Here is a 14505-nt window from a genome sequence, read left to right as displayed (position 1 = left end):
CGCACAACTGTAAATGGTCGGTGTCCCCTTCTCTGCTCTGGTTAGTGGAGGGAATCTCTCCGGGTCAAATGATTAGTGATTTATTTCCCTATTCACTCAAGCCCAGTCCCAGATGTACGGCAGTAACGGGCACCTACTCCACTTCCACAGCCTTAGTATACCGCTGTCTGGGCTGGCCCACATGACCAAGGAGCTGTTGGTTGCTCAAAGGACACTGCTGACGGCGAGGAGAGAGAGAGAGTGCCATCCCCCTCATATCCAATTATCTGAGTGCTTTAACAGACGATATTGCATGTCAGCTGGGGGGAGGGAACGGAAAGGCAAGTGCCTGGAGTGAGGGGCCCCCTCTTGCCCCCTTCCAACAGCCTTCTGAAACATCTCTCACTTTACTCTTAAGATGTACGCTAGAGATGCTCGACTTTCTACATCTGGCTAATGTTCTGTCACCTCCTTGGCACAATATGTATTATGACACCGCTCTAAGAGGCCCTCCGTTCACTCGGAAACTTGTTTCAGATGGAAGTGTACCCAGGAGATCTTTCATTGGAACTTTCTCTGTTTATTACGGCAATAAATTGCCGTATCCGTCTATCCCTGCAGACGTTATTTCGGGGACACTTTTAACCTTGCATTACCTTTGCGTCTCGACGTATCGAGATCCCATGCAGATAGCGATTTATTCCGCGTTGTATTGACACGCGGCGTTAAACATTTATCTCTTAAGATCCACATAAATCTTGTTACTCTCAGAGAAATTGCAAATGTATTCTTTCTCATTTTGATTTCGGCAAGACGTTATCCCATTGAGACCTGAAGCCGATTCTACATGTCTCCTAAATCTCAACAGTATTCTGAAAAGCCTATGTTTCTATATCAGTGGTGCTCAATCTTTTTCATGTCAAGCCAAAATGATATGTATTTGGCCACGGACCCCCATCAAAATATTTTGTTCCAGGGACCCCAAGAAGCAAAGATTTGAGTTAAAAATGTTTGCTTTAAAAATATATATATTCAAAGATTTACACACATTTTCAAGATTTTTCAAAAATAGCAGATTTACAAGCTCATAGCGCGGCACTCTGTGCCGCGCTATGAGCTTGTACATCTGCTATTTTTGAATAGCCAAAGTGTAAAATAATGCTTTTTAGCTCAAATCTAAAAATGACACAGTTCCAGGTCTTAATGGGTTAAAACAATAATACAATTTGCAGTACCCAGCGGATTGTTTATTTCAAGACTTTGGCAGCGGAACAGTGGCTTCTCCATTCTTTCCATTCGAAAAGGCGTTAGCAAGGAAACACGTGGGTGCTCTTAATGTGAGTTGTGTTGCACAAGGATAAATACACAAAACATGATCGACAATGGAGTTGAACACACGTCGACACGACTGACTTTGAAAGTATTTTAACCACTTAGACCCTATATACTTCATTGATCAGAGTCTATACTGCCCTGGGACCCACACATTTTTTCCCTCTACATCAAATCTCTATGCCGAAGAATAACCAGTGGTGGAATGTAACTAAGTACATGTACTCAAGCACCTGTACTTAAGTACAATTTTGAGGTATTTGTACTTTACTTGAGTGTTTCCAATTTTCCGATACTTTTACTTCTACTCCACTACATCTCAGAGGCAAATATTGTACTTTTAGGCCACTACAGTTATTTGAAAACTTTAGTTACCAGTTACTTTGTAGATTTTGATTATTATTACGAAACATGCATTACCAACTTCAGCCCTATGTACATTTCGGCCATTTGAAAATAGCCGATCTACAAGCTCACAATGCGTCGCGATGCGTCGCATTGTGAGCTTGTAGATCAGCTATTTTCAAAAGATTCGTATACATTTGGAAAACTTGAAATGGGACATTTTGCATAATGAGCACTTTTACTAATGTTGCACTTATTTCCACCGCTGAAAATAACCGATCTACAAGGTCAAAACGCGCTTGCAAGTTGCAACGCAGTGCGTTTTGATCATGTAGGGATGCTATAGGGCTTAAGTTGTTAATTTCCGTGGGTATTGTGGTGGATTAGAAATGGAGCAGCATTCACGCATACATGTCACTGCAGCACCATCCGATGCCTTTTCATGGTGACAGGATTACAAAGCATTGCGGACGCAGTAGTTTTTATATACTGCAGCATAAGCTCAAAGTCTAGATAGTACGCATCTTAAGATAACCGTTAATACAAGGTGTAAAAGGGAGCGGTTTGGAATCGAGCAGAATTCTGCTGAGGCAATGGACTCTGGGATACTTTTGTGTTATTTGTTTCTCCATCTGTGGTTTTAACCCGTTAAGACTGGGAACGCATCTGTGTGTCATTTTTAAGATTTCTTTTGGGCTATTCAAAAAATGGCAGATGTACAAGCTGCAGCGAAAGCAAAGATTTCAGTTAAAAAAGTTTGCTTTGAAAAAAATATATAAATATCCTAAGATTTGCACAAATTTTCACGATTATTATTATTTTTGTTGCAGATCTACAACCGTGCTACGAGCTTGTATATCTGCTATTTTTGAATAGCCAAAGTATAAAATAATGGTTATAAAGTGTTTACACAGATACGTTCCCGGTTTGAAGGGGTTAAAGGTGTATTAGTGCTGCATCAGGAGATTAGTGTTGTGGGGCTTCACTGCAAGCAACGTATCTGACTTAGTATTCTCCTATTGTGCAACCCCACTTATTCATCATCTCTGGAAACTCAAGTCTGGAAGCGCTTGCACTTTTAGTTGGTTTCCCTTTCTTATCGTGCACGTTCATAAGGGCAGTGTCTTTCTCATTAGAAAACACACTCGTATCGGTCCGGAGGTCGGCTTGCTTTGCGATAAACTATGAGTTGATATGCTGGCAGTTGGTAGCTTTCTAGGGATGCACGATATTGACATTTTGGCCGATGGGCTCTATTCACAGCAGCCATATTATGAAGACATTCACAGGTGTTACCAATGATACTAATGAAGGCTCTGTTCCATTCTGGTCAAACAGAGTCAGGGTGCTGATGTTGTGCATGTTGGCTCATTGGAAACACTCTGTTGCACCAGTGGGTCTACAGTTGGGGTCCAGGGACCCTCATGGGCTTCCAAATGGCCCCTTACACGTGTGTAACTCTGAGAGTGTACAAATGGAACCAAATGGACCCTTACGGGTCCATTTCGTTCCATTTGTACACTCTCAGAGTTATGGGGGTTGTGGAAACCACTGTGCTACACTAAATGGAACAGAGCCTTCATTAGTATCATTGGTAACACCTGTGAAGGAAGTGATAATATGGCTGCTGTGCATAGAGCCTATTACGGATTAATTGCATGGTCAACTCGACCGATGCCGATATTGCAATACAAGTTTCCAGCATAGGGTTTACCTCACACCTGTTATACAGTAACTGCGGTAATCTGGGTGCAGATGCAGACTTATAAAACATTTTACATTCTTATTACCTGATTTATTGGGCTTACTGATACACATATTAGCTTTTTTTTCGAATAGCACAAGTATCAAATCGGGCTTAATCTTTGTGGTGATTTCTGTGATATCATTGCTGTCGGGCAGAAATCTTTTATCTGCATATTTAAACTTTTTGCTTATACTTAATGCTTGATATTTCGCCGTATTACAGTGTCACACACAAGTAGAAAAAAACGCCAATCTACAAGCTCACAACATTTGACATCGCAATGCGTTGTGAGCTTGCAGACCTGCTATTTTAGCCATTAATGAAAAATCTTCATGTGTGCCTTGGTGTGTGGCCAAAATAGGGACACTGAGTTGAAAGTGGCTTAGTGTAGTCTGTGGGTTGTATACATATTTAACCAATGAAAAGTGTGAAGAAGAGCTTGTGACTAGATAATAACTACTGTGGATACATTTGGAACACGTTTTTTTGTTTTCTCCTTCATTTTCTGAATAGTAACAGTTTTGGACATACAAGGTTTCAGCCTGACATCGACGATATCATACTGTAGTTGTTCATGCATTTTGATAATAGAAGATGCTCTTCATGCCTATACAGTATTTGTGGGAATTGACCGTATGTGGTAATGGGATGTTTCTACTGTAAATGTAATCCCTACTGCATCGGAAGTGATCGCATCTTAGATAGTTTTAGATCTTACATAATAACCTTAGATTGGCCAATTTAAATTATATCGTACAATGATGAATCTAAATAGATAGATAGGCTACACTGTATATCTGTTTTAGCTCTCTCTTTCTTTTTATTTGGCTGACAGGCTGTTGTATAATGTCAGCAACCACCACGAGTTAAGTGTAGTGAGTGGGAGTTTGTTCTCTCTCTGCAAAAGTCACGGAAAAACAGTGTTCAAAACAAAATCCACCTGCTGATTGCGTGTGTGTTTTTAGGCACGGATAGCTGTCAAGACGGGGTCGAGAACTTTGCCCCCCCAGTACCCCCCCAGAGATCAAGCATGGCACACTGTGTTTTGAAATGAGAGCATACTTGTTTTTGAACTCTGTGAACGTTGCCGTTGGAGTCCGGGAGCCTGCGCATAGCACAGCACATATTTATAGCATCCGGCAAAATACCTCTGCTTGGATTATATCCATTCAAACTTATCATGATCTTTCAGTTACTACTCAGCCCCTTGGAGATCTCCTTTAACACATTAAGGCCTGAGGTTCCGATTCTACAAAATGTCTTATAAATCGTAACAGTTAAAAAAAAATCGTTTTCATGTCAAGGACCCCCATCTCAAAATATTGTGTTCCAGGGACCCCCAGAAGCAAAGATATGAGTTACAAGTGTTTGCTTTAAAAAATGTGTATATTCAAAGATTTGCAAAAAATGTTCACGATTTTTCAGAAATAGCAGATCTACAAGCTCGTAGCGCGGCACTCGGTGCAGCGCTATGAGCTTGCATATCTGCTATTTTTGAATAGCCCAAAGAAACCTTAGAATGACACAGATGCGTTCCCGGTCTTAATGGGTTAGTAAAAAAAAACATCTTACATTTTATTTCCTGGCACTTATTATTTATGAGGTTTGCGTTACACATTTATTGCCTGATGTTATATGCATAGACAGCTCGGAAATGTCTCACGTTGAATCTTTTACATGAATCAGTTTAACAAATAGCGTTGCCACTCTTCCTATTGGATTGCGGCTGAAATAGCCATTTAGCCCCTTGGGGGGCTACGACGTACGAATAGCCTTCCTACCCCGGTTCTCTGCTTTTCATAAAAGCATTTGATTTTTCAGGAGCTTTAACTTGGCGTATTTATCATCGTAGGTTGTGTACCTTTTCCTGCCCGGTTTCAAATAATTCAAGACACATACAATCTGGGAGGATATCAAGCTCGGAGAGAACAGGGGGATGATCTATTGGGAACAAAACTCATTTCCGAACTGTCTGAGGGATCTCTCTCTCTCTCTCTCTCTCTCTCTCTCTCTCTTTCTCTCTCTCTCTCTCTCTCTCTCTCTCTCTCTCTCTCCCCCCCCCCTCCCTCTTTCTCCTTCCCCTAGGCAGTGTGCGCTGGTGTCTCAGTGACCTTATCATTATTATTTTTTTTTTTACTGAACTTGATTTATTATGTTTATGGCGGTTTCACTTTTTGGCTGCAAATGGTTTAATGTAAAATATCATCAGGATCTTTAAGTTCCAGCCAATTAACCCATTAAGACCGGGAACGCATCTGTGTCATTTTCATATTTCTTTGGCTATAAAAAAAAATAGCAGATATGCAAGCTCACAGTGCGGCACTGAGTGCCGCGCTGTGAGCTTGTAGATCTGCTTTTTTTTTTTTTTGCGTAAAAATGTTTGCAAATCTTTGAATATATATATATATATATATATATATATTTTTTTTTTTAAAGCGAACATTTTTTACTCAAATTCAACCACTGATAAAGACACTATAATATTTTTTTTAGGATTTAGAAGACATTTGTAGAATCACCAGAAGCAAAGATTTCAGTTACAAATGTTCGCTTTAAAAAAATATATATACATATATATATTCAAAGATTTGCACAAATTCTCAAAATTTTTAACAAGAAAATAGCAGATCTACAAGCTCATAGCGCGGCACTCGGTGCCGCGCTATGAGCTTGTATATCTGCTATTTTTTAATAGCCAAAGTATAAAATAACGGCTAAAATCTAAAACGACAGATGCTTTTCCCCCGGTCTTACTGGGTTAAGCGTCTTTTGAAAAGTAAAAAGTAAAACATTTCTTACTAAAAGTATGAAAGGACGGGGTTGAGAGGTTGCAATGAGACTGAGAGTCTCGGTGCACTCTATGAATTTGACGTATGCTAATTCGTGAGCTATATACGGTTGACTTCATTGATTTTGCAACCATTACTGTTACGACGCTAAAGAGGTCGGTATGAAATTAATGACGTTCGATGGAATCACCTTTGTCATTAAATCAAAAGGTTTATTTATGTGTGTGTGTCTTTTGTGCGGGCATAATGAAATACTTTATCGATTCATTGAAGGTTGATTGGCTTGTTTATTGTTCAGACACTAAAAGCTATACCCACGGCTCGAACAAAGCTTGTGGTTGATGTTGCTATGGGGATATATATAAAAGCTCACTCTTGACTCTTAACCCTTTAAGACCGGGAAAGCATCTGACTGTGTCTTTTTTATATTTATTTGGCTATTCAAAAATAGCATATATACAAGCTCATAGTGCCGCGCTATGAGCTTGTAGATCTGCTATTTTTGAAAAATCGTGAACATTTGTGCAAATCTTTAAATATACCGTATATATTTTTTTCAAAGCGAACATTTGTACCTCAAATCTTTTCTTCTGGGGGTCCCTGGGACAAAACGTTTTACAAATGTCCGCTTAAAAATATATATATATATTAAAAGATTTGCACAAATTTTCAATATTTTTCAAAAAATAAAATAGCAGCACTCGGTGCAGCGCTATGAGCTTGTAGATCTGCTATTTTTTGAATAGCCCTAAGAAATCTAAAAAAATGCCACAGATTCTTTCCCGGTCTAAATGGGTTAAGATAAAACTTGAATTCATTCAGTGCACTAGGATATATTGAATTCACTATTTAAATGAGATTAAAATTTAAATGGAATCATTTTCTGACACTGCGGTTTGATCTTCTTTTCTTTCCTAGATTGGTTTTTCCAAATGGAATTTCAAATGAATACTCCCTAGTGGCTACCTTCCGGCTGAGGAGAACCACGAAAAAGGACAGATGGTTCCTTTGGCAGATATTTGACCACTCAGGAGGTACTCAGGTGGGCTTACAGAACACTTTAACCACTCAAACCCTATATACTTCTTTGTACAATGCATAGCAAAACAATAAGCAGATCTACAGTGTGTCGTGACGTGACCTTGTAATTTGGCTATTTCCGCTATATTTGAAAATGTGGACATTTTTGGAAAAATGTCAACTTCTTTCTTACTACAATTACATGCCCAAAATAGGGGCCGCCAGGGTGAAAGTGGTTAAAATCGAAGAAAACGTATAAAACAAACGTTATCAACCCATTGAGACCTGAAGCCGATTCTACATGTTTCCTAAATCTCAACAGTATTCTGAAAAACGTGTGTTTCTATATCAGTGGTGCTCAATCTTTTTCATGTCAAGGACCCCCAAAATGATATGTATTTGGCCGCGGACCCCCATCAAAATATTTTGTTCCAGGGACCCCATAGAAGCAAAAAATTGAGTTAAAAATGTTCGCTCTAAAAATATATATATTCAAAGATTTGCACACATTTTTATGATTTTTCAAAAATAGCAGATCTACAAGCTCATAGCGCGGCACTCGGTGCCGCGCTATGAGCTTGTAGATCTGCTATTTTTGAATAGCCCAAAGTGTAAAATAACGCTTTTTAGCTTGAATCTAAAAATGACACAATTCCAGGTCTTAATGGGTTAAATCTGTGTTGCCGGTGTGAAAAAAAGGCCCTTTTGTTTGAATCCTTCCCTCACCTCCTCCTCCTTATCAGGTGTCCGTCGTCGTAGACGGTGCCAAGAAGACGGTGGAGTTCTCGGCCCACGGCCTCTCGAAGGACGGCCCCCACTTCACGTTCAGGAGCCGCGACCTCCACGTCCTGTTCGACCGCCAGTGGCACAAGTTCGGCCTCTCCGTCCAGAGCAGCATGGTCTCCATCTACGTGGACTGCAAGCTGGTGGAGCGCCGGCTGACCGAGGAGAAGGACAGCATCGACCCCTCCGGGCGGACCCTCATCACCACCCGGGTGGAGGACGGGCGGCCCGTGGACGTAAGTCAGGGAGGGGCTTGACCACATTAGGGCTGTCGACTTTCCTCATAAATGATATTCGAATATTGGTCTTAAAAATGTGCAGATATTCGAATATATTTGAATATTATTATTATTATTATAAAAAAATATATTCGATTTTTTTTTCAAAACGCTACAGAAAACAATGTATCGAGTGCTCGGATCCAATAAAACATATATTTTTTTACTTCATACAGTACATTGTTTTTTGTATTGTCCCTGTCAAATAAACATAAAAAAAGCAAATAAATAAATACATTTGAATATTAATTTTCATATTCGAATATTAATTTAAATTTTCATATTCGAATATACCTATTTTCCCAATATTCGAATAATATTCGAATATCGAATATTCATTTGACAGCCCTATTGACCACATGCACCCCTAGCGTCCGTATTCTGAGGATATTTTTGATTGCATTTGATTTATTTTAAATACATTTTTTAAAAGTAGGATGGCTCACATTTGCCACACTGGCTCTGGTGAATTCTTTTTGTACTTTTCGCTGAGAACACTCAGCAAAAATAGCCAATCTAAAAGCTCTTGTTGTGAGCTTATATATTAGAGATTTGGTGTAGAGGGAAATACAAGCAGACCTGGTATGAAGCCCCGAGGGGGACTCCAGTCAACTAAGTATAGGCTGTAGGGTTTTTAGTGGTTTTAAAGGGATAGTTCACCCCCAACATGACTTTATTTCCTATCAATTAGTCACCCCATGGAGACTTGAATTCATGGATATTTTATTTTTTTGTCACATTGTCACAAGCCAATAATTTGATAGATTGGGGTGAACTATCCCTTTAAATCGGATTTATGCTTCGACGGCAAAGTGTCGCGCGAGGCTTCGCTTGAAAAAAAAAACACTTCACTGTCACGGGTTCCACATTGGAACGGCGTGGCTCCAGTGTGGTTCTCAGACTTCATGTGGAACACGCCTGTGATGTCAGTCATCTGTGACGTATATATCTATGACGTATGACTCTGTGTTTGGGCAAGGTTTCAGGTTTCAGCCCAAGCCGAGTCCCCAATGACTGCCATTATAACATTTAAGGTTAATATTTCAAATGTGAAAAGAAAAGTGGAGGTATACTTCTGTGGCCTACTGGCAGTGTGCACAAGAAATTTGAAGATTAGCTCCAGACACACACACACACATACAGACAGACGCACGCATGCACAAACCAACCCTCTTATACTAGATGGCTAGCCTCCTGCTGAGCAAGGCTATAACAATAACGTATTTTCAACTGAAGAAAGTTTCAATGCTCTTTTCAGCTTAATGCATAAAGACCTGAAGCCGATTCTACCAATGTCTTCTAAATCCTAACAGTATTCTGAAAACACATGTTTCTATATCAGTGGTGCTCAATCTTTTTCATGTCAAGGACCCCCAAAATTATATGTATTTGGCCGCAGACCCTCATCTCAAAATATTTTGTTCCAGGGACCCCCCTGAAGCAAAGATTTGAGTTAAAAATGAAAAAAACAATATATATTCAAATATTTGCACACATTTTCATAATTTTTCAAAAATAGCAGATCTACAAGCTCATAGCGCGGCACTCGGTGCCGCGCTATGAGCTTGTATATCTGCTATTTTTGAATAGCCAAAGTGTAAAATAATGCTTTTTTTAGCTCAAATCTAAAAATGACACAGATGCGTTCCAGGTCTAAATGGGTTAAAATATGTTATTTTCTTTGTCGAGCATGGCACCGCACGACATTTGTTGCCGAATCATAAACGAGGCTTTACTTTGTGAAAACAGCATCTTTATGGTTTCAAAATGAAAGCATTCAGCTTCAGTGGGACTGGAGCACGATCATTTCATGGTAAAGTATTGAGGAGGTGCTTTTCATGACTGAAACGCTTGTTCTGTTTCATGCTGAATCTCCAGTTGTTTCCAATGGCCTCAAATAAACTGTCAGAAACAATGAACAGCAAGGAATTTTATACAGTATAAGCTTGTAGGTGAGTTTGATGAGATGAGAGGGAATTACGGTTTGAGACAGATGCCCTATGCTGGTTTAACAAATGGTTCTTCTTTGCAGATCGAACTTACACAGATTCTGATCTACTGTGACCCTTATATGGCTGAAATGGAAAACTGCGTTGAACTCCTGGAACCTAAGGTAAAACACGATGTGACACTGTCATGTACAGTGGTGTAAAGTAACTAAGTACATTTACTCAGGTACTGTACTTAAGTACACTTTTTACTTCTACTCCACTACATCTCAGAGGCAAATATAATACCTTTTACTCCACTACAATTATTTGAAGACTTTAGTCACTAGTTGCTTTGCAGATATACATTTTTATATTATAAAACACACATTAACCACTTTAGCCATATTTTATACATAGGCTATTTGAAAATAGCCGATCTACAAGCTCACAACGCATCGCATCGCGACACGTTGTGAGCTTGTAGATCTGCTATTTTCAAACATTTTAGCACTTTTACTTTTGGTACTTAAAGTATATTTTGATGCCAATACTTTTGTACTTTTACTCAAGTAAATGTTGAATTCCAGACTTTTACTTCTGCATTGCAGTATTGATACGTTTACTTTAGTAAAACATTTGAGTACTTTTTCCACCACTGAAAACAACCAAAGGGGACTAAATCATTTATTATTTATTATGGTTTGATTATTATTAGAAATATCGTATAAGGAGAGTGTAGGGGGGAGTTTGCATGACGTGGTATCTTTACATTCAGTTCTAAGGTACAAACATAGATGGAGAACACAATCCTGCTCCCACAAATCAATAAGTGGCTCTAACGTTACAGTCACTTCAAAAGGAGACGTCACCTTTGACCTCTGATTGTTGTACATTATGCCCCCATAAGCATAGTGTCATGGCAGTGTTGAATTACTCCAAGGGTATCATCATAACCTTGAGTCGTCGACAAAATGGTGGAACGACGGCCCCCAGGAGCTGCACTGCAACCAGTGTATTTTACTCTGGTCTGCCTCTGGTCTGACCTATCATGAATACATACATACACTAGTGCCCCATGTATGTCAGTGATTTGATTCTCAACCCTTTTCATCTAAAGCAGTGGTTTTCAACCTTTTTCATGCCAAGGACCCCTAAATTGTTATACATTTGGCCGCGGACCACCACTTGAAAATGTTTTGTGCCAGGGACCGCCAAAAGCAAAGATATCAGTTATTTTTCGCTTTAAAAAAATATAAATATTCAAAGATATGCAGACTTTTTCAAGGTTTTTCAAAAATAGCAGACATACAAGCTCATAGCGCGGCACTCGGTGCCGCGCTATGAGCTTGTATATCTGCTATTTTTGAATAGCCAAAGCTAAGTGGTTAAAAATGATTGTGACGCTATTAACTCAGTTTTGCTGGGGACCCCCTGGTACTCCCTCAAGGACCACTGGTGGTCCCTGGACCACTGGTTGAAAACCACTGATCTAAAGGACCCCCAGTTTGATATGCATTAGGCCAGCTGGTTCCCCGACGTTCTAGCTCGAGACCCAAAAGAGAAATTTGACGTCTACTCCGGGACCCAAACAAGTGAAAATAGCAGATCTACAAGCTTACAACACATCGTATCACAACGTGTTGTAAGCTTGTCATTTTCACTAGTTCTTCATGTTTTTATTTTGAATTAATTGATTTTTTTCATGGAATTTCTTTGATATTATATTCAAGTATGAATTGGAATTATGAAACAAATATATATGAAACATTTTTTCATTTCTTATTTGTATTTGTATGTAGGAAACGAAAACTCACGACCCATAAAAATGGGTCCACGAGCCACCAATGTGTCCCGACTCCCCACCCACTGTTTGGGAAACACTGTATTAGGTCCATGGATGCCCCATTTGATATCATTTATTTATTATCTTATCTCGGGGACACCAATCTACACTGTAAAAACCCTTTAGCGGGTTCCGGGGTCCATTTCGGTTCCCATTCGTTCGCTCTCATAAGTTTAACCCATTGATACCTGGAACGCATCTGTGTCACTTTAGATGTCTTTGGCTATTCAAAAATAGCAGATATACAAGCTCATAGCGCGGCACCGAGTGCCGCGCTATGAGCTTGTAGATCTGCTATTTTTGAAAAATCGTGAAAATATTTTTTTAATATTTTTTTCTGAAAAATTGTTAGGATTTAGATTTTTTTTAGACACGGCCTCAGGTCTTAATGGGTTAACAGGACTCGTAAAGGGTCCCATTATTCCGACCCCCTGGTGGCGGTCGCCAGGGGAAAAGTGACGCTGACAAACGGGTGTGTGATGTACGACATACCCCCACGAACATAACTGGCTTCATCTTTTGCCATTTAGCACAAAGAGTGAAGTGTCTTTGAGTGATGAAGTCTCTCCGTATTGATCCAGGGCGAAGCCAAGACGCCGTTAGATGGGTCTCCGAGCCCCCCCCCTCCCCCCCCGGCGGCTGACGGGACCCCCCCTCCCCCCCAAGGTGTCGGGCGGCTACCACAGATGCTGTCCATGCCGAGTCCGACCTCGCAGTCCGCTGATGGATGTCCGACGTGTTCGGCTGCTGAAGAGGTAAAAAAAAAAATCCCCGTCCAATAAAGTATACCCAAATGGATGGAAATGTATTGTGTGTGCGGCGCTCTAATTGAACCATTGTAGCTCGGATATATGTACGCCGAAACTGATCCCGCGCAGGCACTAAACGGCCACTTTAACCCATTATGACCGGGAACGCATATACCGTGTCATTTTAAGATTTCTTTGGGCTATTCAAAATATTGAACATTTGTGCAAATCTTTGAATATATATATATATATTTTTAAGCAATTTTTTTTTAACTCAAATCTATGCTTCTGGGAATTCTACAAATTCTACAAATGTCTTCTAAATGTCTTCTAAACCTTTTCACCCCCAAAATGATTGGAGTAAAAAATGTTTGCTTTAAAAATAGATATGTATTAAAAGATTCGCAAAAACTCACGATTTTTTAAATAAATAGCAGATCTACAAGCTCGTAGCGCGGCACTCGGTGCCGCGCTACGAGCTTGTATATCTGTTATTTTTGAATAGCCAAAGAAATCTAAAAATGACACTGATTTTTTTCCCCGGTATAAATGGGTTAAAGCACATTTATGCCAATAATGACTTCCCTTGGAAGCCAACCAAAGGCCGTTATATGCATAATCTATGGGGAATGGGTCTCGTGAAATGTCTCACGCAAAACGTTGGGAAGTTGTGGAACTAGGCACCTGTGGGAAGATCTATTTGCCCGAATGCTAGACTAAAATGTAGACTTAGGTTCCTACCTGTGGCTGAGCAGTATTTTGTTTAATTATTTTGATTTATTTTGGGCTTTTTATGCCTTTTATTATAGATAGTACAGTATAGGCTGACAGGAAATGGGGAGAGAGAGATGGGGAGTGACGCGCGGCAAAGGCCGTCGGGATCGGGACTCGAACCCGCGACGCGCTGTCAGGCTACACAGTCATAATGATCGTCATAATCATCGTTTCCATGAAAATGTTCATTATGTTCATACAAAAAAAATTGCAGAAATATCAGATATCAGATAGCAGAAATTGCAGATCTACAAGCATACAACACGATGTGTTTCTGTAGATCAGCTATTTCTGCTTTTTTCTTTTTTTAAGTATAAAATTATGAAATGTGTGAGTAATTCCTTTGTATATTTAAGTTATTTGCCATATCTGCCATGTACAATTTGTGATTATGAAGCAAATAAAAGACCAAACAGAAATTTAAATTGTATTATGTTCCCATGTTCAATGCCAAAAAAAACACAATTAAGTCGTTAATCACAATTTGTGTGACAATTAATCGTCAACTTAAATTTGTAATCGTGACAGCCCTACTTCCATCTATGAACGTAAAGAATGAAGGCTTTAGTAAAATGTATGATTGGAAAATAAATTGACTTTTTATCTAAATACATTTTTAGAGAGAAAAAGAAAAGAAAGTTTCCAATTGAAAATAATCGATTCTAAATAACATTGTTGTCATGGTTCATGAAACCCATAGTTTTTTTCCCCCAATAGTACTTAACTTGTGTAATAACTAAAACGTTGCTTTGTAATATTCCAAGCAGTCGTTTGAATGAATCGAGTTATTGGGCAATTGGTACTGTAGCAATCTTTCACTGACACAGTCATTCCTTCACTTGTAAAATAAAAGAACGCTGTACCCCCCAATTCTCATGACTGTATCTTTACAACATGTTGTTGGCTATTCAAAAATAGCAGATTTACAAGCTCAA

At 39.4% G+C, this 14505-nt stretch overlaps 1 protein-coding gene across 3 annotated transcripts in view; it reads left to right on the top strand.

Moving 5' to 3' along the window:
- The window catches only part of LOC311059097 (uncharacterized protein), a 248307-nt gene that overhangs the window by 17408 nt on the left and 216394 nt on the right, over positions 1 to 14505 (top strand). For all 3 annotated transcript variants that reach the window (XM_084076729.1, XM_084076728.1, XM_084076730.1), the window contains exons 5-8: positions 7111 to 7234; positions 7956 to 8231; positions 10306 to 10386; positions 12629 to 12802. In XM_084076729.1, the coding sequence (XP_083932855.1) occupies positions 7111 to 7234; positions 7956 to 8231; positions 10306 to 10386; positions 12629 to 12802 (655 nt within the window). The remainder of the gene's footprint in view (positions 1 to 7110; positions 7235 to 7955; positions 8232 to 10305; positions 10387 to 12628; positions 12803 to 14505) is intronic.

The sequence above is a fragment of the Gymnoscopelus microlampas genome (assembly GCF_963454915.1).
Source record: "Gymnoscopelus microlampas genome assembly, chromosome: 13".
Lineage (NCBI taxonomy): Eukaryota > Metazoa > Chordata > Actinopteri > Myctophiformes > Myctophidae > Gymnoscopelus > Gymnoscopelus microlampas.
Note: the sequence above shows the minus strand (reverse complement) of the source record. Positions and strands in the feature narration are given on the sequence as shown.